This window comes from Onychostruthus taczanowskii, unplaced genomic scaffold (assembly GCF_017590055.1).
Source record: "Onychostruthus taczanowskii isolate IOZ18803 unplaced genomic scaffold, ASM1759005v1 scaffold2, whole genome shotgun sequence".
NCBI lineage: Eukaryota > Metazoa > Chordata > Aves > Passeriformes > Passeridae > Onychostruthus > Onychostruthus taczanowskii.
The window spans coordinates 8,031,470-8,056,807 of record NW_024499239.1 but is presented as its reverse complement, the minus strand read 5'-3'; the positions used below and the strand labels follow the sequence as shown (position 1 = coordinate 8,056,807).

Sequence of the window (25,338 nt, the reverse complement as noted above, 5' to 3'; positions counted from 1 at the left end):
CCAGCATTCATGTTCCTCTGAGTTCCCTCTAATCCAGTTTAGGAAGCTAAACTGATGTAAGAATAAGGAGAGAAAAATCCATTTTCTGCCTCTTGAGTTCCTTGAACTGACTCTTTGAGACCAGTTTTGAGGCAAGCAGAAGGGACAAGCATGGAACACGTGGAGGAGTAGAACCTCCCATGACTGCACCAAGAAGCCATTAGGTTAGCTTAGCTGTAACAGCAAAGTCTTTATGTGAGACAAAATATATTTTCAGTTTGTACTGGCAGCTTGTGACTTGCATTTTTAAAGCATCTTCTGTGCTTTAAAGCTTGAGTCTTTGGTTTTTCTTCCAACTAATCTATCTGCTAGCTTAATGAAAGTGACTACCTTCTGCAAGCCTTGCCTTTCATACGCTGTGGTGATTTGAATGAGCTATGGCATTCATAAGGTGCTGAAGTTATGGTGCTCAGTGAGCTGCATTTCCAAGAAAAGTCTGTTCTCTTTCATGCTGTGTAAAAATGCTTCAGTCTGTGTAAGTTGAAGGTGTTTTACCTTTAGGTCCATTGCTAAGACTAGCACCCATCAATACATTCACACAATAAAAGTAATAAAAAAATAACCCAGCTGTTTGATTCACATGATCCCTGAAATTCATCCTGTAAGGCTGCATAATGCATCTTTCTAATGTATTGTTTGTAATTAATGTTCTGCTATCTTAATTCTTTTGTTCTTGTGTATATTCTCATCTAGTTCCTCAACTATGAGAATGGCACATGAAAATATCAGACATCCATACTTCTCCCTGGTATGCTGAAAAGCACTTTTTGTCACTCACTATGACAGAACAAAATGTCACTTTAGATGAGAGAACAAAATGTCACTTGTGTTCTTGAGCTTGGATATTGTTGCGCATGGGTATGTGTAATAACCATCATTACATAGCTTAAGTTGACTTCTCTGTGGAACAGAAATGTCAATGCTGCAGAAAATGTGAAACTAAAGTATTCAAATATTGTAAATGTCTTTTCTATTCTCTATACTATTGCCCTGTTGCAAAATAAAGTACAATATTAAAAAAGAAGGCTGGGTGTTACGCTTGTACTTCAGTTATGCTTGTACTTTATGTGGTCATAAAGAGGATAGTTGATCTCTTCAGACTTTCTTTTTATTTCATAAATTTGTCTGATTAAGGGAAAACTACTTTGGGTTGGAATCACATGATGGTCACAACTCTTTTGTAAATAACACTTTTCGGCTGCTGTAGCAGCAAAGCCCTTTGCAGTTATTCCTTTTTAAGAATGCTGAATGGAAGTAACAGACAGAAGGGAATGTGGATTTGGGTTGGCAGTCTCTTTTGCTTTCTTTGTCTTTTAACATGGGCTCATAGTGTAGAAGAGACTGAGAACCAATAAAATGGTATAACAGCCTTTATGCTTATTGCTATTATTGAAACCTTTTATGTTTGCAATAAGGAGATCTGAATCTAGTCTCATTTACTAGATAATTGGAGTGATTCTGATTTATAGACAAGGTATCATAGTTGTTATAAGAATAGAGCCTGGGGTTTTTTTGTTTTAACTGACAGGAAATTTTGTGAAGGTTTGAAGTGAATGGAGTGCCAATAGGATAGCCTAAAAGGGAGCACCATGGGGTCCCACTTTTTAGTGTACAAAACCAGAGCATGGCTGGATTGTCCACATCTCTATACTTCATGTAGTGGAGTGATTCTCTTCCAGGCAGTTTCAGGTTCCTTAGTTTCTCATCGGGTGAAAGATGCTCACTTAAGGCCTCAGTCTACATCTTCAGCTTGAGCTAGATGAGTCTTCACTGGTGTTACTAGACTAAATTTTAATCAGTTCTTCATTAGATGTGCTCTGATGGTAGGGCACAAAGGCAGTGTGGTAGGCAGGGGCAAAATCTCAAACTCCTCCCCATGTGTACCACTGAATCAGAGAGTCCAATTGCCTGTGAGTACTAGATGGACAAGGAATCAGTGATTCCTGTACTGAGTGGTTTAGGTTTCAGACACAGTGAACTGCCCTCCAGAGGTGTCTGTTTGCCTCTCTCAGCTCTGCAGGGAATCCAAAGCTACTAAGCTGGGAGGTGAAAGATAAGACAGCTTGCAGCAAAGTGGGAAGTATCTGACTAAAGCATTTGTGAGTGCTGTAATCTGGCCTTAGCAGATCAGGCAAACCAAAAGGCAGGTCATGCTGTTAGGTGGTGTTAGCAAAACCTTCCTTTTTAAATGAAAGATCCCAGCTAGGAACATGAACAATAATATTCTGTGGCAATTGCTAGCCAATAGAAGGGCAAGGAATCATGGAGGCAAGAGAAACAAAAGCAGCAACACAGAGGAAAAAAAGAGAGCTTTCTTCCAAAAGCTCACAGTTAACAATGCCTATTGCATAGCTCTTCTGACTGCTGTTACAGAAGAGTAAATGGAGATGTCAGAGGTGTCAGCTCAGTTGCATTAGCACACCCAGTGTTACAAAATGAGTGCATCTTTAAATTGTAGGCTTCTCTGCCATGACCTCTTTTATTTCTGTGCCTTTTGACATTACAAATAATCATTTTCATTTCCAAGGCAACAGGCATTTCTGCCCTGTTTGTGCAGGTATGTTTGCTTCAGTTGTGGTCTTCTGATCTGATCTGGTTTTGCTGCTGCAGTCAAACATACATGCCATATAGCTTAGTTCAGCAAAGCCACCCTTAGCTGACCTGGAGTATTTTCTTATTATTCTAGTGCATTTAACCACAACCCCGAAAATACTGCCTTTTGTAGGTCAGTAAATATCAGTACAGCAACTGTGTGCTTTCTCTTCTTAAATGTGTTAGCTTGTCTGCCAAACTGTGGGAACCAATTCAAGGCTATTAAGAAATCACAGGAAAAAAGTGGGAAATTGATCTGAAAATGTGTAACTTTTGCAGACAATTCAAGTTTTTGCTCAATATTTATAGGATTTTTATGTGACTACAGGACCATAGTGTTTTGTTACCAAGTCAGGTTGATTAAGTCAATGAAAAGAGTAAAACTCTTGCACATTTAAAAAGTTGTGAGCAGAAGCAATGGAAAGGAATATGACTTGCAGGATCTATTATATTAGTGTAAAAGCACAATTAACAGTGATTTGAGTCCCAGGAATATGGGGATTAAGTAAATGACTCCAGAATCTATCTGTGCTAATATTTTCATTGAGCTCATTGAAATATATGTGAGATTGGGATTAGACCATGCAGTACACTGCTCTCCAGTATCTGCATTGGAACTGACTTTGCAAAAGTCAGGAAATTATCCATCGATGACTTAAACATTGTGGTGCATAACCTGCTATGTCCCACACAGTTGGATGCACTACTGTTTTTTGTAAGACATGAGATAAAATAGATAAAGGTCATATTTTCTTTCGACAGGTAAAAGCATTTATCTGCCTAGGCTGTTACAGTGCAAAACATTGGGACCTTCTGCAGCCTATGAAATTCCTTGTCTCTGCAGGTCTGTTCCATAGGCCATATCTGTTCTTTATGTTTACCTCCAGATACTGCAGTTTTCTTCTATGTGATCTTTCAGAGGTGATGCTTCACATATGTTTTCTAGAGTATATTTCTTTATAAATATTCATAATCTAAGCTTTCCTTTTTCCTACTCCAACTAGATTTGCTGCATCTTTCTTGAATCAGATGTTCAAAAGCATATTTGTCTGACCACACACACACACACACACACACACATGTATATGTTTATTCAGAATGCTGCAGAGCATTGGCAAGTGATAGGCTATTTTGCTGTAATTAATGTAGCTCAGCTTTGAACTTCTCTAATAGAATGCACACAGTTGTGGGAAATTGTGGACAACACAATCATTATGCATGACTTTGCACCTTAGATATCTGTCTGATCATCTGTATTAATGCCTTTTATGAAATAATTTATCTATTTACTGTTCAGTTTAACCAAAGAAGTATGACATTGTCATTAACATTTCTCATAAGTTGTTAGGCAGATAGCTGAAGCACTCTGGATTTCCTGTTGCTAGAAGTGATGGGTTTCATGCAAGATGCACTAACAGTGTACAGGACAAGATAAAAATCAAATCCTGTCACTGAAGCTATTTAATTTTGTGTTGGAAGGAAATATTGCTCACCTGGTTTGTTGTTCACCTGTTGCACCTCAGCTGATACACAGAAACTTCCAGCAAAGCAAGATTAACAGGTGGATTGCTTGTAATGAGAGAAGTGTACCATGGACATACTTGTACACGTATCCAAGCAAAATAGGCAGCCAATTTTAGATTAGTCTTTTTTAAGGGCAGCATTTTTCAACTGCAGTTGATACAGATTTGGAAGATATTGCCTCCCCTTGACTGACTACCAGCCAGTCTACCCAATCCTATAGTGGGATTACTGGTGAGTCCCTGTGATCTGCTAGTGTCAATAAACTCTGGGTGGAAAACCAGCAAGGCAGTCCCATTCTGTCTGTTCAACATTTATACTTTATATTTAAAGTAGACCATTTTAATAGAGGGCTAAGGATATTCATATTCACGGCATATGAATCATGTAAAGGTGGTAACATTTCTGTTGCAGATCACCTGCCACTGGAGCAATAGTTCTGCTTGTGTTATTTGACATCAGCAGACTTTACAAAGTGTATTTAAATAGTAGCTTTGGGGAGAGACATTTCAGAATTTTACTTCAAATGAGAAACTAAGGAGCTTAAATCCTGAAATAACTTTGGGGTCTGGAGTCAGCATCCCTAAATACATTGCACCTCTGCAGAGAACTGAAGAACAAATTCCTTGCCTCAACCCTGCAGTCATACACAATCCATTAACTTTGGGTTAATTGTTCTAGAATACTGAAAACTATGTGAGGTGATACCCTATGGCCTTAGGAGGACTGTCAGTTTCCATTTAAACTGATTGTAATAGAATATTTAGCATTTTGAAAAGCAGGGATCTAAACTTATGTGTGCCACTGAAATAACTTTTACTTTTCAGATCCAGCATAATTTGTGTTGTATTTCAAGTTTATAATTTATATGCAGTTAATATGAATATGGTAGAAGAGGTGAATTATTAACCTAGAGAAAATGAGGCAATTGAGGTATGTTTAATATATATTTTGTTTGTCATAATCCATTAAGTATAAGAATACTATGCACTGATAATAATAAATTTTCAAATCATATAGCCTAAAATATGCCTCTGCTACAGGTCATGGGATAACAGCAGTAAAGGAAAAAGCAGGAACAACCCTACGAATTCATAGTGGAAGTTCAGCATCTCTGGAAACAGCAGAGCCTCCTGCAGCTGAAACAACAGTTACTCGTAAGTTCGAGTCTACTGAAATTGGACAAAACTCTGACTCTGTCAAACTAGTTCCAATTACAAAATTTAAAGATTTTGGTCACATAAACCAGTTTACTGTAATTTTGACTTGCAGGGTTGAAATTATGCTGTAACCTGCTTGTTTTCTTTTGTTAGAAGCAGAAGATTCTCTGGCCCAAAGCTCTTCTGAGAATATTCCTTCTTCTCCTTCATCTGGATCTCGTGGCATGCTGTCAGCTATCACTAGTGCTGTACAAAACACAGTGAGTCATTTTAGCTGGTCTCTCTGCTCTAGCAATTTTTCATTATTTTTAGGTTCAACTTCACTGTAGGTCACGTTTATTAAGTTACAGGTCTTTGTAAAAACAGTTCTTTTGTAATTCTGTTTAGAGTCTTTTCCAAAATAAACTTAAACTGTCTAATTAAAAAATAAAAAGTCAAACAGGACTAACTCAGTTACTATGTTTTCACCAGTTTCAGTGAAAAAAATATGGTCTTCTCCAAAACTATGTAGAATTCTGCAAATTTTTGGAACATCTTTTTTATAATTGTACCATCTTCTGATTTTTTATTATTACAGTTAAGTCCTTCCAGAGAAAGTGTGATAGGACTTGTTACCATTTTTGAAGGCAGATAATATAAGAAAATACTCCATTTACTTATTTTAAGGCTTTTACCAAGCTCTCTATTTTTAATTCCTGTCTTTTACCTTCACCTCTTTATCTAGTCTCTCATTTCATATTAGTCTTCCCAGAAGGGGGTCTGATTGCAAACTTAGTGAGGCAAAATCTTTTGTTCACAGTTCTTTCCTACTGCCCTTACATTTTTTTCTGTTGAACTTCATCCTTTTCTCTTTTTTTGAGTTTCAGATTTTGCAAAATCCTGTACCATACCATTTCCAAATCAATTTTTGCATCATCTTCTTCCCCAACTTTTTATACCTTTAAGTATGGTGTTTCACTTGAAGTTAAAGAAGACTTTAAACATTGGCCGTAAAAGCATAGAAGATTAATTTCCCACTGAGCAAGTTTTATGAAATGGCAGTTCTTTTTTATTGTATATCCAGTTCGCTCTGACTGCCTCGTCACTCTAATATCAAAGATTTTGGGAACACAAGGAGATTCCTATAGATTATTCCTAACACTGTTTCTACAGAACCTGGAGCATCATATGGCTTGTGAGAGCTGGCCACCAGTAGGATTATACAAGCATTATGCAAGATTTGCAAGTAAGAGAAATGTGCTTGTAGGCAATCTGGAGAGGCTGCTATACGACAGTGATCAGTGTGGTACAAAAAGAGTCACTTAAGGTCTCAGTAATGCCACTTGAGACTTTGGAAGCTGATGTCATGTTACATCAGCACTTGAGTATCTGACACAGACGTAATCCAGATCAAAATGGAAATCTTTAGCCAGTGAAACTTCTTCTTCAGTGTACATAAAAATATGAAGACACAGAAAAACATATGTATTTAAATAGGCAGTTCCAGAGCCATCATAAGTGTTAAAATTTTAAAAATACAGTAAGGCAGAGTCTTCTGTTCATGATGGACTTGGCTCCATGTATTCATGTCTAAAACAAGTTCCTACAAACCAGATGCCATTGGATAAAGGTAAAGTGGAATACAGTAGAATGACAGAGACACAGAATAGTTAGGATTGGAAGGGAACATAGAGATCATCTAGTTCCTATGTCCCTGCCTTGGGCATAGACACCTTCCACTAAACCAGGTTTCTCAAAGCCTGATCCAGCCTGGCCTTTAATACTTCCAGGAGTGGAGCATCCACCACCTCTCTGGGCAACCTGTTCCAGTGTTTCACCATTCTCATAGTGAAGAATTTCTTCCTGATATCCAATCTAAATCTATCCTCTTTCAAAGTAAAGCCATTCCCTTTTGTTCAAACACTGCTTGCCCCTGCAAAGCATCCCTCTCAAGCCTAACTATAGGTCCTGTTTAGGTACAGGAAGGCTGCTGGAAGGTCTCCTCAGAGCATTCTCTTCTACAGGCTGAACAGCCCCAACTTCCTCAGACTGTTTTCACAGGAGATGTGCTCCAGGCTTTTTAGTTATTTTTTTTTTTTTTTTAAATTTACAACAATTGTTACATTTCCTCTGGTGTAATTAGTTCAATTCACTGGAAATATTTGTATAGTTTTTTTGGTTGGTTTTTTTTCTGGAAAACGTATTCAGAACAAAGTAAATGCATCAATCCTCTTTTTAGTTGAAGTATAGGAAATTTAGGGATCTGAATGTTCAAAGACAGTGTCTACAAAAACACTCCTCTTTACAGTTCATATTAGCCTAAACTGGGAAGAAAATAACCACAATGCATTATTTTGTACAGGGCAAAAGTGTATTATCTGGAGGCTTAGATGCTTTGGAATATATTGGGAAGACAACCATGAATGTCCTTGCGGAAAGTGATCCTGGATTTAAGAGAACCAAAACACTGATGGCAAGAACAGTCTCACTATCTCAGGTTGGATATATTTAAATACTGCTCAGATTCTTCTTCCAGAATTTCATATGCCTCAGGGAGAGGCTTTATTTATTGCAGTAGATGTTGGCTGGGCTTATGGAAATAAATATTAGTCTTTACAGTTGCTCTACTTTATTTTTCTTCATAGAACCACAAAAGAAAATGTAAAATAGTCTTTTCTGCATAATCATATATGCAATTGCTGATTTAAATAAGATAGTATATGTGGTGATAAATCATTACACTCTGGAGGCAAAATCAAATTGTTGGTGTTTTGGTAACAGCTGTAGATAGATATCTTCCAGCATAAACATTACTATACTGTTTTCCTTGGAAATCAGCAAAACTGGAATATAACATATGTTTCATTAGGAATTAAACCTGTAAAAAGTTGTATCTCAGTGTCCATCTAACTTAATGGTATCCGTACACAGTTGTGATTCATATGCTTTAAATCTCAGAGATGCAATAAAAACAGAAGTATAAATGCTGTCGGTACAAAATTATTTTACTTCTCCAGACCCTGAAAGGAGGGAAAGCAATAGACATTGAAAAGAAAGTATATTTACTGCATGTTTACTTCCTTGTAGAGAAGAGTAAGGTATTTGTCTTTTAATGAGATATTTTATTTTTCGTTTTCTTTATCGGAAGAGTTAAAAGACGTACACTTTTATAGTAGATCAAAAGCAATTAACTCTTGTTAAGACCCACAGGGTTAAAGTGAGCTTTTGACAATGTCTCCTTTAATGACATGCATGGATTTGCACATAGAATCTGAGGCAGAGTGCAGCATAAATCAGTTCTCAAGGGTTGCACTATGGCTTTTCAGAGTTCACCTGCATTCAGAGACTTGTATGTGACCTAACATGTAGTTCAGATATATTTGCCACCTCTACTGTAAGAAATTCATGAGAGGCCACTTTGTCCAGGAATAGAAGGAAGGAGGAGAAGATCCTGTTGGATATCCTATCCTATCCTATTCTATCCTTTTTATACACTGATAGAAGTGTATTAAAAGCCTACCAAAATATACCCAAGTATATAGAGAGTAGTTCTGCCCCACCTTTGGTATAAGTCATCAATCTCTTTTGTCAGTCCTGCTGTCAGATAAAACTGACTTCAGTATTTGCTAAGAATATTTTATAGAAAATATTTATCTAGGTGCATTATTTATGCAAGTTGGTGAATAAGTCCTGAAAATAATACTTTTCCCATTTTGTGGTCTGCAGAAAGGATTGCGTGGCTCTTTAGGGCTACACATGAAATAGTCCTTTCTCTTTCATTATAATGGGTGGGGAAATTAATTATATGGTATCTGTAGCTGACATTCCTTTTGAAAATATAAGCAAGATTTTATTTTTTGTTCATTGTATTTTAAAGAGAGGTGGTTAGCCATTATCATTGGGAAAACCCTGCTTAGAATGCTATATAAATATTATATCAGATAAAATTATCAAAAAAGAAGTTAGCTATTTCATCTCTAAAATTTTAGCAGGTGTGATATAGTCCTAAATTTTATTACTATTTCTAGACACACAGAAGCAGATAGTAATAAAATCTGTCACACTTACAGTACTATCAATAAAATGTGGAATGATGTATATTTTTACAGCTGTTGCGAGAAGCCAAAGAAAAAGAGAAACAGAGGCGGGCCCAGCAAGTTACAGTAGAAAGAACAGCTCATTATGGACTACTTTTTGATGAATTCCAAGGTTTGTCTCATCTTGAAGCTCTGGAAATCCTGTCAAATGAAAGTGAAGCTCAGGTACAGTATGCAGACAGCATAAATCAATATGGTTGGTAAAAAAATTTATCTTTACATTAATTTTATTCTGCAGATGCATGTAGAATGAACAGTAAGTTTTCCATCAAGTTCAGAGAAAGCTGAATTGATCCTATGGGCTAACTCTGGGTTTTAGAACTCAATATATCTAAAATATAACTACAAGATTAACTCAAAACAAGCTTCATAACTGACAGGCATTTTTGTTAAGACCATATGTAGTGTGCCATACACAGCTTGTGACACTGCACATGTCTTGCAAATTCCTCGCAGAATTCCTTGCAAGGAGGTTGAAATCTTTTGGTTGCAATCAGGTACATATACTGACGTTCAGGAATTCCAGACCTACTACACATGGAGGCTGGTGAATTAAAATTAGTTCCAGATTACTTACTCAGTTCTTATTGTGTTAGTTTTTAAAGTTACATAGAACTAAACCAAGACATTGTTACTGGAAGTATACAGATGTCTCTCTGAAGATGGTAATGGTAATAAGGCCTAGCTGATAAATATGTATTTCAATTTCAAGTCTCAATTTATTTGCTCTGCTAGTACATCAGTAGATTACTGAGAGTGGACAAATAGAGTTTTGTAGATTCCTAGTGGTGATATTTTTGTACTGAAACAGTTTTCCAAATAAATTTCTTAAAAACAAGTTTTCTTTTTTGTTTGTTATTGTAATTGGCAGTCTTTGTCCTGTGGGGTGCCTCTTAAGAGAAGTTTCTTAAGAGAAACTTTATGTTTTAAAATATTTTATTTGCTTTCACGAATAAAAGAGGCTTATATTAATAACAGGTGCATACTGTCAATGTTGTTTTTATTTTTTGTTATTATCTTTTATGTTTTAAAATATTTTATTTGCTTTCACGAATAAAAGAAGCTTATATTAATAATAGTTAGGTGCATACTGTCAGTGTTGTTTTTATTTTTTGTTATTATGCAGATGAAAAACTGTAGCTTCAAACCACTTATGTCAGGTTCAAGGGGTCTGCTTGTGGGAGCAAAAAATGAAACCAAAAATGGTCAAAACCCCCCACCCACTAAACAGGAATGAGATAGATAGATAGATAGATAGATAGATAGATAGATAGATAGATAACAAGTTCAGGTTAATTGCATATGTCAACAATATTTTTATTTTACTGTGAAATACCACAGGGTAAGCCAGACATGTGCAGGTTGTTACCATGAGGTTTCTGATGCACTTCATTTATGTCCTAGACACACACATAGTCCTGCTCAGTCCAACAGGATTGATGGTGACTGTGTGGGTCAACAAGTCCAATACTCAGATAAATGTTCCACTTACCATGCACAGATACACACAGATGCAGAATACAGAAAGAGTACTTGAAACCACTTCTAACAGCCCAAAAGCCACAGGAGGAGTGCAAGAGGTACTGAAGACAAGTGTGTTTAAGCTTTTATTTTAAAAGTTTCCATTAAAGGAAGTTCCCAGTTAGCCCTTGAAATGGATAGTGCTGTAGAAAGGGAGGAAAAAGCCTTGTGTAGTTCTTCACAACCTGACTTGAGTGCCATGGCTTTATCTTGGCTTTAACCCTGAGCACAGGAGCTGGACACAAGGACACACCAGTAAGGAAGTAACAGCTGTGTCCAGCCTTGCACTGAGGCAGAATGTATATCTGTCCAGCAAGCTTTAAAAAAACCCCTTGAAACAAACATAAAGATAAAAGTTCGGATCAAAGGGAGTAAGGACATTTCTCTTGGCTTCCATAGGCAGAAGGAGAGCTCTGCTCAAGGAATTGAACCATATAACTGCAGTACAAACAGTGATTCAAAGAATCAGTTTCCATCCCTCTTAGGTATGCCATCCTATTAGATATGCAGGGACTTGCAGATAGCTGAGACATGCAAAGACCTGCCAATACATTCTTCAGAACAGGTAGATTGTCAATAATTTTGGCTGCACTTTGAAGGCAACCTTTTCCATCTCTTCCCATTAGTGCTCAAACTAACCATTATGCCTGTGCTCTTTTTGCCTGCTGTCTTCATCCAGGAAATCCCAAAACAGTTTGCAGTTAAACCATAGATTTATAGTTCAAAACTCATGTTCTGGAGGAAGGAAGGGACCTGATGATCTGGCAAGGCTAGTGTAATTTTTGTGATACTCAACAAATTCTGTTGACAAGATCTAAAAATATGTCTAAGCTGGGAGGTTAGAGACAAGATTTGAACATAATGGAAGTTTCCATTTCTTAGTCTATTTTGGATTCAGGCTCTAAATTAGCATTTAGTAATACTATCCTTTTTTTTACAGATTCAGTCACATTTAGCAACACTTGATGGAGAACAGTTGGAGACTGTGAAAAATGATTTAATTGCTATAAAAGAGATTTTTGTTCCAAAGGAATTAGATGATGAAGTGGTGCAGGCGCAAAAAGGTAATTAGAAATACAGAGACTTAACCATATGAATAATTGCTACTTCTTTATCCAGTAATTAAAAAAAAATCCAGTCCAAACTGTAATTTCTGATATCCTAATAGTCTTCATAAGGTACTTACTAAAATTAATAATCTAAAAGTTCTGGAAGCTGATCAGTGCTTAATTTTGAATTTGTATTTTAACTGAAGTTCAAGTTATGCAAACATAAATAAATATTAAATTATTTTGCTATATCATTAATGAAAACAAAAAATGGAAAATAATAACTTTTTTTATAACTGAGCTTTTCTTACAGAAATTGTATCATCTGAAAGTTTTGAAGTACTTAGAAATTATTTTCTATTCAGCAAGTTCAACTGCATTCTGCACCACCCCCTGCTAGATGGGGGAGAAGATTTGAGTATCATAAAGAAATTTAAGAATCCTGAATATTTTTGAATGAAAGTGACTTTGAAACATAGTAGCAAAGCTGCTTTATAGGTATTGCTTGGCAAGATGTGGCATATGGAGTGTGGGAAGGAGGTTAGAGCAGCATAAGTGTTTCCATAACTGTGACATGGCACAGCACTGAAGAGAATGGACCGAGCTCCCAAAATTACAATAAAATGGGTGGGTGCTTTGGTTAGGGGCAAAATAGGTGTCTTAAACAGGTCAGAAATGTTAGCAGTTCCCCAAACAGGTTAGAACAGAAGGGTAAGAAGCCAGCTTAAAGGCAGCATGGTTCATGCCTCCTGGCCTGTAAGATCCATACCAAACCTCTTAGAGCTAACAGCAAAAATCCTCTTGACCTGACTGAAGACTGGGTTATGCCACTGAATGCCATATTGCTGTGTTTTGGAAACAAAGAAACATAAAAGGATATTTCTTCCACATCCTCTTGATTTCTCAGGGTTACTTTGCCCATAAAACCTACATTTTGCAAGATGGTGAGATAAGATTTCTTTAGCCTTCAGAAAAGTTAGAAAAACCGTGTTAACATTCACATGTTCTAAGAGGAGAGTAATTTCTTCTCAGACTGCTCTTTCTGGCAGTGCTTACTCAGCTTGCCTGATCCCTCTCACAGGAAACTCATTGTAAAGTCTTAGTGTGGTAAAGTGTTGTGCTAGCTTTTTCCCCTCACTTGCTCTTTGAGCCCCATACCTCTATGGAGTTGTGTGAAATAGAAGTCAAGAAAATGTATTACCTGCTTAGGAGTGAGGATTCCTGAGATGTCTGTTGTTCCATAACTTCTGTGGAAAGTAGTTCCTTGCTTTGAAACCAGCTCCCAGGAGAAGCTTTGTTTCTTGCACAAAGTGATGTTTTCTCTGAAGGTCAGAAGTTCTAGTTTTTTCAGTAAATCACAAGTACTTATCCTGCTCTTTGAAACATTTACAGGGGTTTTGAATTGGCTGCAACCTAGGCACTGAGCACCTTAAAAAAAGAGACCAAATCAAAGTGTTCTGCAGATTTGTCCTTGCAAAAGCAAACCACTCATCAGTGAAACACATTCCTTCCTCCTAAGCCTGCGGAAACAACTGTGACTGTTTTCTGGTACAAGTAGCAGAAGGCCACACACATACCCTTCCCTCTAATGTTTCCTCTCACTTTGATTGTGCAGCCTTTTCATGAATTTTTCACTCCAGCTTAATTTCAGTTGTTTATGAAATAATGAGGAGAATATTTGAAAAAGTGGTTTTGCCTACGTTTTCAAAGCTATTAACACCAAAAATTTCATACGTGAGGTTAAATAAGACAGTAACCACAGTGAACAGTCAATTGAATATCCCAGTTATCAATAATTTTGGTGCATATACATGCACACCTCCACACATTCCTTTCTTGTGTCATTGTCCCTGTTTTTCGAGTGCTGGAATACTTGGTGAAACTATTGCACTGGATGTATTTGATCATATGAAATACTATAGCAGTAACACACTAACAAAAACTGTCTTGTTATTTTTGCAGCAGATACAGGAGAAGAGTTTGTCAGCATGCTCACAGAACTGCTCTTTGAATTGCATGTTGCTGCTACTCCTGACAAGCTAAATAAGGTTAGCACCTGTTACTGAGCTGCCTTCAGTTTCTTGGGCAAAGAAGGAGGGCTTTGTTCTAAAATCTGACACAGAGCAGTACCCAGTTCACTTCAGACAGCTCAGAAAGCGAAGTATGTAGATGGAGACTAAAATGCTGAATACAGAAAAGCTTTCACAGAAGATGAGTAAGACAGTGAGATGAGTAAGGCAGTGCAGTTGGATGAGCCCTTTCCAGTGTTGAAGGCTCGAATCAGGGGTGTTTCAGCAGAACAGGGCTCATGAGAACAGCAGATTTGATCTTACATACTGGGAGCAAAAGTCAGGTTCAGAATAATTTTTCTTGCTCTAAAAGTGAGTTGTGTGCCGCTCTCTGTAGCCAGAGAGCTACTACCACAGAAGTGAGATGTCTAGGAGCTAGTCACATAACTAGTCACATTTGTACTGTACTTTAAAGCTGGTTCATCTTCTGATCTTAAGCTCCAATGAATGTTTATCTCTCTAGCTACGTAGATAGACTATGGATAACTAGCTTAGGCTTAGGTCTTAATGTGTTTTAATTTGATTTCATGTTCAAAAAGAGACATCATAAAATTCCTACTAAGCACAGCAGTAGTCTGAAGTTGTATAAAGCCTCAAGACTCTTCAGCTTTGATCTATCTGCATGTCAGGGAAAGCAGCTCAAGACACAGTGATTTTATATTTATTTTTCCTTTAAGAATTTAATACCTCTCTCTTACCTCTTCAAATTTTTCTTTTCTTTTTTATACACACTTCTTATTTGCTTATTTGGGAAACTGTGTAAGAAAAATTTCTTACAAAATTTTGTAAATTCATTTGAATGATAAAGCAGAAATATTAACTTTGGAATTAACACCAGCTGTACATGTTGGTTAGGAATATTATACCTTTAGGGGAATTATCCCTGGATAATCCATCTCTATACAGCCCAAAATGCTTCTCCCTACAGTTTCTTAAATGCACACTTGACTAAATGCCTCTCAGAGGTTTGATATATTCAAATTTCTGAGTATAAAGAGGAAGTAATTAAATGTATTGTTAATTGATCTTCAGGAATGTCATCTCATAGTCTCTTCTCAAACTGACCTTTGGGGTTGGGTTCTTTGTTTGGCAGGCTAGGAAAAAAGCTCATGAATGGCTGGAAGAAGCTAGTTTGTCCACCCCAGCAGACATAGAAGAGGAGCTAAATGAAAAACCTGAAGAACCTGGTGAAGAAAAGACTCAAAAAACCAATAAAATTGAGAGTGATAAAACCGAAATAGACAAAGGCAAAACTGTGGAGGTAAAATAACTTTTGGAGGATAAGTTTCATTAAGTGATAAGATTGTTTCTTTGTGTGTTGGCTTTATATGTCATCCTTATTTTTTAAATTCATGGAAGTAATAAGAAATAATAATACACAACTATTCACTGTAGACCCAGTTGAAAACTAAATTACATAAATATTCTTACTGTTATTCTGTTTCCATAAGTAAATATCAAAGTAACAGGTTCTTTATCACATTGTTTTTATGGTTTTATATCTGTGTTTTGGTGTGTATGCATGTGTATACTCAACATACAGTGAGCTGAGGGATTCTGAGGTGTAATGTCAAACATTACATGCACACTGAAAGTTGGATCTCAATGTTGCTTAGTATCTCCTTCTCTCAGTGACAGTACATGGGAAAATGTTCAAACTATTTCAACAATTTAAATCATAAACAGACAAAACAGAAATATTGTTTAGGCAACTAACAACTGTTCATTCTCTTTATGAAAGATAGCTCTTAAGGCTAAAAGTATTCATTTAGACAGTTCTGATAAGGTTAATTGTGATTGAGTATTTTCTGTCAAGTTAATGGCAATATTAAATGTGGTTGCTATCTTTGGTGAGATTATTTCTAATTAGAAATTATCCGTTGTGTTTCCTTACAAAAAAAGTCTAAAGAAGCAGACAGAATATATACACTGTATATATTACAGATTTTTATGTGATTGCAGATTACCAGCTGGCATCAGCTTGTGAAAGCTGTAACCCCACAGTGCTACATAAAGATTTCTATAATGGTTGATAAAAGCCAATTTTTTATTGGGCGCATATTCTATTTCTGCTCTAGAGATTCAGCTAAAGGATGACCCATTACTTTTGCCTCCATATGAAAATAATTATGATTATGACTTATTCTGGAGTTTAAGTATCTTTCTGTTTGTTAGGGCAAGGTTTAAAAGTGGTATGTTAGAAAATCCAAGAGCCTGACCTAGTTCCCAGCCAAGTAAATGGTAGACTTGATCTTACTAATTTTTCAGAGCAGGTAGAATGTCTGTATTTTATAGTCTGTGGGTATTTAATTTTCCAGTACTGTTTGTGAGGATGACATTATGGCTGATTTTACTTCACCATGTATGTGTTGGTATTTCCAGTTGGGGTAGGAAGCGTTCCTATGTTTGAAATTCTTTTATATGTATATACCTATAAATATATTTATCAGTGTTGTTATTATTGATTATATTATTCCCATTTTTAATTTAAGGAAATCTACATGCTGTCTATTGAAAGTCTGGCTGAGGTAACTGCTCGTTGTATTGAACAGCTTCATAAAGTAGCAGAATTAATTCTACATGGGCAGGAAGTAGAAAAAACAGCTCAAGATCAAGCAAAAGTACTGACAAAGTGAGTATTATGTACTTCATATATGAGCATTTGACACTTACATTGAACTCATGAAGTTCCATTTAGCTTGAAGGCACAGTAAGTGCATGGATCAACAAACAGCATTGTATTTAGGGATCCTGGTGCTATATTTTCTCATGAAATCAGGTTCTATAGGCTACCTGTCTTCTTTGACATATGTATGTTTACGAAAACATTACCTATATGCTGGCTAAAATTTGTTTCTGCTCCAGCAATCAAATGTGCATGCCAGCTTAGGTTGCATTTCCCGTTCCTCTGCAGAAGATGCTGTGCCTGCATACATGGAATTTGCTTTTAGAGTGTATAATGCAGTCCTATTATCTGCCAAGAGAGTTTCATTATCTAGTGTTTATCTGCCAAAAATACACAAAAATAAATCTGTAGTTCTGAACAATAGACCACATTTGTTAGCAACTTTGTAGTTAACTGTAGTGAAATACCCAGAATTTCAAGCCAGTCTGTCTAGTGGGACTCCATTTCAAATTTCAAGCTCTCTGTAGGTATTAAGTCTACTGATTTCAGTAAGTTTTCATGTTAAGATATTTTAAACAGTTGACTCCTAAGTAAGTAAAATATTTAACCAAGTGCTTGTCCTTAAGAATGCTACTAAGAATAGCAAAGTCCATAGGAACACTTCAGTCTAAAACAAAGCACTTAATAAGTATTTTTCAGAATCAGAGCTAAGGTACAGTGCACCTTGCAGGATTTGGTCCTATGGGATACACTTGGGAATGTCTAGGAAAACAAAGAAAGATCTCAGAACAGAATTGGTCTCTCATATTTTAACCACAAGTGGTCTTTCTCCTTTAGCACAGAGTAGATGTTTTATTGTTCACTTAGAAAACTTCTCACTGTTCTCATTCAAGTTTGATTTATTTCCAACAGTATTCCCAGAAATTGTGTTGCTGCAATCATCAGAAAAACCATAGTTAAACTAGAAGTTTAGAATTGAAACAAGTGAAGCATTGCACTGTCAAAACAGACTGGTGTGTACAACACCACATCATATTGCGGCTGTAGTCAGCAGGGGATTTTTCAGTGAAGGAATATAAAAACTTTATCAGGAACAGTTTATGCATAAATATTTTAAAAATATATAGAAACAAAATTGCTTTGAGAACATCTTTGCTTCCAAGATAAAGTTTGTCATGGGGTTTTCATCTATTAACAGGTCAAGGATGTATTTTTATATTTGTCTCTTTTTTTTTTAAATCAGTTTAACAAGTGCTATGTGCAATGAAGTTTCATCTTTATCAAAGAAGTTTTCTGATTCTGTAACAGCAGCTGGGGTAAGATGACAGCATTTTCTGTAGCATTTGGGCTTTTTTTTAACATAGTTCACCTCTTGAAACAGAAATTCTTACATGGGTCCAGAGGCTTTATATCAGCAAAGAGTCCGCTTCTTTCCTCAGATCAAGAGCACAGAGCATTTCTACAGCAGGAAAGTTTATACCCCTTGACAGATGACAGCAGTTCCCTGCCTTTTGAAATCTCTCTTTCTAGAAACCACTTCCTGTTTTTCCTGATCACCCCTCAACACTTCTCATATTGAAGGGCCCCACATTTGAAGTTACACAGCTTGATGATAATTTCTTCTCTGACTTGGCCTATCCCTTTTGAACACATTTGTGTAAAAGTCATTAACAGATTGTAGTTGCAGTACCTTAAGAAGTTTTCATAAGTTGTCTTCTTAGCCTTTACTAGATCCCCAGGCTTAGCACTGCAGTTTTCTCAAAAGGTTTAAGAGATTAAGAGATCTGTTTGGTCCAATTTAAAAAAAAATCACTCTGTCTTCTATCAGAAGATATTCTGTTTAAGAACATCCATTTATCTGTGAACATCTTTGCTAGAAATAGTATCCTGCCTTTCAAGATGCTTCAAGGATGACTGACATCTCAGTGTTGTAGCAGGATTCAGAGGTAAAAAATGTGCTGTTGCTTAAATTGTTCTGTAAACATCAGAGGAGAGCAAATTTTGGTTCTCCTGATTGTTCCATGAATACAGGAATGTAATTCAAAGGAAATTTTTCCAGTTTCCAGTTTTCCTTCCAGCACATCTCTGAGCATGTTTTTTCATAGTTATTTGTAAAGGACATGATTTATTTCTTTGCTTTTATTATGAATAATTTACATAACTTCCAATTAGTTCCAATAGGGAATGCTTATTTTGCATTTTGGGATTGTGCTTTACCATATATCTGTGGGACACTTGAAATGAATGGATGCACAAAAATATAAAAATAAATTGCACACAAAAGATTGAACTGGCCCACTAAACAGTGCATATTGTAATGGATTTTCTATAACTACATGTAAAAATGTACTTACTTTCTCTAAGTATCTCTTACTGTTTCTGCCATCTTTCTCAAAACTAAAATTAAGAAGTTTCATGTTTCCATAAATCTGTAATACAAGAGCTACAAGGCTGTAAGTGGAAATCCCTCAGTTAAATTAATCAGTATTGTGTTGAGAATCACAGAATCACAGAATCACCAGGCTGGAAGAGACATTCAAGATCCTTGAGTCCAGCTCATGCCCTGACACCTGAACTAAACCGTGGCACTGAGTGCTATATCCATTCTCTGTTTAAACACATCCAGGGATGGTGACTCCACCACCTCCCCAGGCAGACCATTCCAGTACTTTATCACCTTTTCTGTAAAACACTTTTTTCTAACATCCAACCTATATTTCCCTTGGCGCAGGTTAAGGCTGTGTCCTCTGGTTCTGTCAGTTTCTGCCTGGTGAAAGAGACCAACCCCCACCTGAGCACAACCACCTTTCAGGAAGTTGCAGAGAGTGATAAGGTCACCTCTGATCTCCTTTTCTCCAGGCTAAACACCCCCAGCTCCCTCAGTCGTTCCTCACAGGGTTTGTGTTCCCAGCCCCTCTCCGGACTCGTTGCCTCCTCTGGACGCGCTCAAGCGTCCCAACGTCCTTCCCAAACTGAGGGACCAGAACTGGACACAGCTCTCACGGTGTGGCCTCACCAGTGCCCAGTACAGGGGAAGTGACCTCCCTGCTCCTGCTGGCCACACTATTCCTAATATAGTGTTGAAAGAAAACAGCTCTTGCTGGAGGTTACTGTTGTTCTAAAGAACCACAATGTGAAGAGCAGTGAGAATAAAAAAGGAAAGAACTTTTGCCATTTTAAAAAGTAGAGGAGCTAATGAATCTTGATTTTTTTTTAACCTCTAGTAGTGTCACTACTCATTGTATCCATCTTTCTTCCTCTCTGGTGGTTGAGAAGAATGTCATGCATGCTGAGCTGTTCCACTGGCCAACCTGTACTGCCCAGCACATACGCTGCCTCCAGTTTGGGGATCTGAGTTTCACCTGGTTTTCCTTCTGTAGGGGAGCTACCCTGGACCTTTCATTTGGTCCTAACCACAGATACTTGCATAACTTCTAAGACCTTCGTTTTTGTTCTGACATGTCTTTTTCCTTTTTGTGTCCTTGAAAATGAGCAAGGGGTTAACATTTTTGTGGGATATGAAAAGGTCGCTGATAGACAGATGGACAAACAATGTCATTACATAAACCTCACACCTGTAGGAAAGTAGGCAATTTGAAACTCTGTGGTACATGAATTAATGAAGAAGTAAAACCCTGGGCCTCAGGTTTCATTGTACACAGAGCTCATTGTACTCTGTGATAGAAGTACATAGGTGTACTGAGGTGTACAGTTACTAGCAATACTGAGATAAACAGTCTGACTAAGAATCAAGGTGAAAGAAGACCTCTACAGAATTCATAAAACGACATCTCAGATATCAGTATATTTCTGTTAAGTGTATTTCTTGACCTGGCTTTTCATTCTGTTTTCTGGTTTACAGAGCAATATGAAGGCAGAGGTTCTTAACCCCATCATCAACAGTGTGCTGTTAGAGGTAAGCTCCACCTCTTCACGTTAGAAGATGTTCTAATAAAATTATTTTAAATGAGACAGGCACATTTATTTTGAAAGGCAAAGCTATTTTAAAAGTAATGACAATATCGTTCTGGTTGTTCAGTGCCAGAACATAAATCTTGTGTTCAGCCTCTCCCACAAACACTCTTGTAGTCAGGTTGCATTTACTGAGGATTCTTAAGAGCTGTATGACTGAAGTGAGGCTGGCCACTCTGAAACTCTGCTGCTGTATTGGTCAGAGCACAGCAACAAGTTGCAGTTTCAGAATATTCTTTCCTTTAAAATTTGGATTGTAGGTATGCTACAGTGTTTCTCATCTGCAGGCGTTTAGATTTTTACAAAGATTGACAGTCTAGCAACAGTGTTGGTCAGCACATGGATAACCATGTGTCAGACCATCAAAATGTTCATGAGTGATTTCTTTTGTTTGACACCATGTTCTACTTTTCTTCAGAAAAACACATTGAATAAAACAGTGAATAAAACATACTTCAGTTTTACCAAGAGGAGGTTGAGATTAAGTAATATCCTCTTAAAGTCCTAAAACTCATAGGAACTGCAGCACAAATTTTTAACTCTGTTAGATCACACTTCCCTTAAAACATAAGAAATATATAGTAGTGACCATAAATTGTCATTCTGCATTTAATATCTGCATTCCCTTAAAAATAAGGAGAGGATTGCTTTACAATAGGCAATTTTGCACTGAATTAACAATACCTTTAAGGGAAATTACGGAAAGTTGAATAGAGATGTGAAGACTACCATGCAGTTCCTTTTGTTACAGGGTAAATTTGCTGTAGGTCCTGACTTACCTTCCTGTGCTCCAGGAACTGCAAAATCTAGGAATATTTCGATTTGTGGAATACAATGTTTTGTACTTCATAAATCCCATAGTTGTATACAAATATGTATTAATGCAGTCTAGGATCATGGAGAATTACAGGGCGCTGTATTGTTCAGTACTAGAAATTCCAAAAATAGTACTACATGTTAAAACCATTATAATTTGAACTGTTAATTTCAGTGACACTTCTCCCACCTACAGCAAATTCAAAATTAGTTCAGCTGATGGAAAGACTAGCTGGTTTGTGTTTAAAAGTCAAATCTGCTTCTGAACACTGTGGCATTTTGTTCTACTCATATTACCAACAAAACTGTCTTAGAGTTCAAACTTAGCGGCAGTCAGAGTTTTCTATATTTATTCAGGCTATGCTATCTGCAGATTCTAAAATCTTGTGTGAAGACAATGCTAATACAGCATGATGCAGATGTGGGAAAAAAAAAAAAGAAAGGAAAAAGAAAAGTCCAGTGTCATTCCTGAAGTACATGGCAGCTGTACTGATTAACCACATGTTTTCTCTCCCCATTAGGGCAGCAACAGTACTACTTATATTCAAGATGCTTTCCAGTTACTGCTTCCAGTTCTGCAAATTTCCCATATCCAGACCAGTTGTTCAAAAGCCCAGGAGCTGTCAGCTTGAGAGCAACCACAGACCCAAAGTCTTGAGCTATGCCAAGAGAAGAGCTGGTACAAGAGAAGTTGGCCACTAGAGTTCTTTGAAGACACTAAATGCAGTTTTGCACACACAGTACTGAACATTTTAAAACTTCTTTCAGACTTTAAGACTTTAGAAGTAACTAGTAAAGTGAGTCATTTCTTTTCCAGTGTAGTTCATGCTTTGCATTAATTTAAACAGATGTTTATTGATATTAGCATTGATTTAAATATGGATTCTAAATGTTGACCCTTTCAGTTATAAACAATGTATGAAACAAATTGGAATGTAAAGTTTCTTAAAACATTTAACTTCAAATTACCATTTATATTGTTTGATTTGTAACTGCAGTTTAAAAACTGTATTTCATAAAATGGTTTCAGTATTTTTTGCCAACATGAACAAATTATCAAAGTGTTGAGGTTGTTAAGTATTATTTCCAGTAGCAAATAATAACATCATATTAATATGTATCACTAACATAACACTTTGTGTTGAAGGAGATGTACAGCAATAGGTATTAACTTTACTAAGTGAAAATTATGGAGGTTATGCATAAAGAATTATACTGAAAATAAATTTTCTGAGCCAGTTAAGATTACAGGTATAGCTCTATATTTGCTGACCCGTAAGTTTATATTAATTTAGGTCTATTTCCTCATTTCAATGGTTGAACAACAGAGGAGACAAATGTAATATTTTAAATATGCAGGAGATAGAAAATTTCCCTTTTGGTTGGCAGTTGAAACACCTGCTAAACAGCCTTCTCTCAGATGTATTACCAGGTTAACACTTCGGGGTTTACTGATACCTACCTTCAGAAACAGAAGTTGTAGCAAGAAGTTATGAAAAAATTGCACTGGGTGTGGAGGTCATCTGTCAAAGCAATAATTTTTTTTCTGAGGCAATAGTTAAGGCATAAGCAAACAATAGGAATGACATTTCATAACACTAGCAACCATGCTAATTTGTCCCTATCTGTAGTTTAAAATACTGAGTTTTGGACCTAAGAATTTGTTTAGGCTAGTTTACCTCTTAGACAGGAAGAACCTTCCAGTATTTTACATAGCCTGTTCTCTTGAATTTTTGTCATTTATTATGTTTCTTTCCGTTATTTTGTATTTTTCTCTCTTGGTATACTCATTAATTGTATTTAAATGCTATTTTTTGCAGTTAACATTTTAATACATTTAAGCATAGTTCATACATCATAAAAATAATTAAGTAGAGCATGAGGCAGTTTCTGTGTTTGATAGAAAAGAGAAACTATGTATCTGCTTTGCACATGGTAACTTCTTTGAGTCCAAATAAGTGGACAGAAAGGTCTTTTTGTGTTTTATATATATATATAAATAAGGTTTATTACACAAAATCTATTTCCTGGCACCCTGTAATTTAACAGACATAGAGATATCTTTCTGGGTAAGTAGAAGATGTACAGTCTTCAAATTCATTTGTACATGCTGAATATAATATCAGAAGCCTCAGGGGATAATGTTTGAAATCTCTGAGGAGCATTCTTAAGACAAAGATTGCTTATCTGAGATACTCCTTACTAGAGGTTTCATTGTCTTGCTTAAATTATGCATTTATGAATAAAATACCTTACCCTGAAGTAAAAGAAGCTATAAAAAGTAACATGGAGACCTAAAGTATTTACATCCATACAAGGTAGGAAGGGGAACAGGGCAATATGCAAGCATAGGGATACTCCCATCTGATCTTAGATTCAGTCATCTTGTCCTAGGAAAACTGAATGTCATACCTTTAAATCAACTTAGGGTAAATAATATTTTAGTAAAAAAGTTCTGTATGGATGTAGCCAGAATATTTTGTTTACACTGATTTGTATTTTTCCACCAGTCAAATAAATAATTTGAGATACTGAACTGAGACAGTACACTAAAAGGGAGTGGTTTGAAGAATAATGTGATGGGAGTATATTCTCAGTGAAATAATTTACTTTCTGATTTTTTTATTTACCTTTGGAATAATGAGTATGATTTTATTGGGAGACTGACAAAATCAGATGTTACTTTAAACTTTTAATGGAGAGTGTTCTTTCTTTCATCACCACCCTTTTCCAGGTTAGTACACTGAGCCTTGGCACTTGGCAAACTACTAGGTTGTAAGTACTTATGAAAATGTTTTCTTGAGCAGATGTGTTTTCCATGGCATTCCATTCACTTTTGAGCACATCCACCCTGTTACGCAGTGACAAAGGAGGCAGGCTTGTGCACTAAGTTCGAAATTTGTCAGGATGAAACTTAAAACAATATCTGCATGCCTACAGCCTTGCAAATGATCCACAGTTACAGGTCATCCCTGAAGAACGAGCGGGAATTAGACTGTTAAAGAAGTAATTCACTGTATATTAAGGATACTGACTTCTTTTTTTCTTGAGTTTGGGGTTTTTTTGGGTAAACAAAGCAAAGCAAGCTGAAGGTTGTTTACTGCTTCTCAGGGTATAGTCTATTCATGTGTAAACATCTCTTCCCCATGAGTTCCTCCTACACTCCAGCTTCCATTGCTAGAGACAGCTGAACAAAAGAACTGTCTCTTCCACTTTCTGTCGTGCTGCTTAAATCACCCACTGAAGCCGTTAATATCTTCCTCCAAAATGTGCCTCAGTCATATAATACAAAATCACAGTCATTACCAGTGGGGAGGCTTCTTAATGATGTGTGTGACCAGTAATGTCCAGTGTCACTCACCAGTCAGGATTCATAACAATTTCAAGGAGCCTGAAACACCACAGTATTTTGAATGACAAATACAGGTTTCCCCCTTTTTTTCTGATTCACAGAAGTGTTTTTATCATACAGCCATTCACCCAGCTCATAGGATTATCTTTGAGACATTCAGTTCTATTTCAGATGACAGCCCCATCCTTTCTGCCAGTCTCAGAAGAATGTAGAGCATGGAAAAGGACTTTCCTGAGTTCTTTCGAAAACCGTCTCGGAGTAAGGCTTAACATGATGCCATCAGCCAGTCTGACCTACTTTGGAGTTCTTACAGTTGGACTGGCAAGCCCTCTGGACTTTAAACACTTTATTCTGTCTCAGGTTTGTTGCTGAAGCTACTTTTATTGTGCAACTTATACATTTTCCATGCTGTCTCCTACTTCAGCATTCATATTGATGACAGTGTACAGTTTTAAAATTAAAAATTTAAAATAAAATGGCAAAAATTCAGCTGTATTAAAAAGATGCAATGCGAAAATTATTTTCAAAAGAGAAAACAAAGAATG

General features: G+C 36.6%; 1 protein-coding gene across 2 annotated transcripts in view; it reads left to right on the top strand.

Moving 5' to 3' along the window:
- Nucleotides 1-25,057, top strand: part of FAM114A1 (family with sequence similarity 114 member A1) — a 32,278-nt gene extending 7,221 nt beyond the window's left edge. For both annotated transcript variants that reach the window (XM_041403108.1, XM_041403110.1), the window contains 11 exons: nucleotides 5,196-5,309; nucleotides 5,466-5,572; nucleotides 7,654-7,788; nucleotides 9,401-9,553; nucleotides 11,850-11,973; nucleotides 13,921-14,006; nucleotides 15,121-15,288; nucleotides 16,520-16,659; nucleotides 17,897-17,969; nucleotides 20,516-20,569; nucleotides 21,963-25,057. In XM_041403108.1, coding sequence (XP_041259042.1) covers nucleotides 5,196-5,309; nucleotides 5,466-5,572; nucleotides 7,654-7,788; nucleotides 9,401-9,553; nucleotides 11,850-11,973; nucleotides 13,921-14,006; nucleotides 15,121-15,288; nucleotides 16,520-16,659; nucleotides 17,897-17,969; nucleotides 20,516-20,569; nucleotides 21,963-22,073 — 1,265 coding nt within the window. In that variant the 3' untranslated portion in view covers nucleotides 22,074-25,057. The remainder of the gene's footprint in view (nucleotides 1-5,195; nucleotides 5,310-5,465; nucleotides 5,573-7,653; nucleotides 7,789-9,400; nucleotides 9,554-11,849; nucleotides 11,974-13,920; nucleotides 14,007-15,120; nucleotides 15,289-16,519; nucleotides 16,660-17,896; nucleotides 17,970-20,515; nucleotides 20,570-21,962) is intronic.
- Nucleotides 25,058-25,338: the final 281 nt, after the last annotated feature.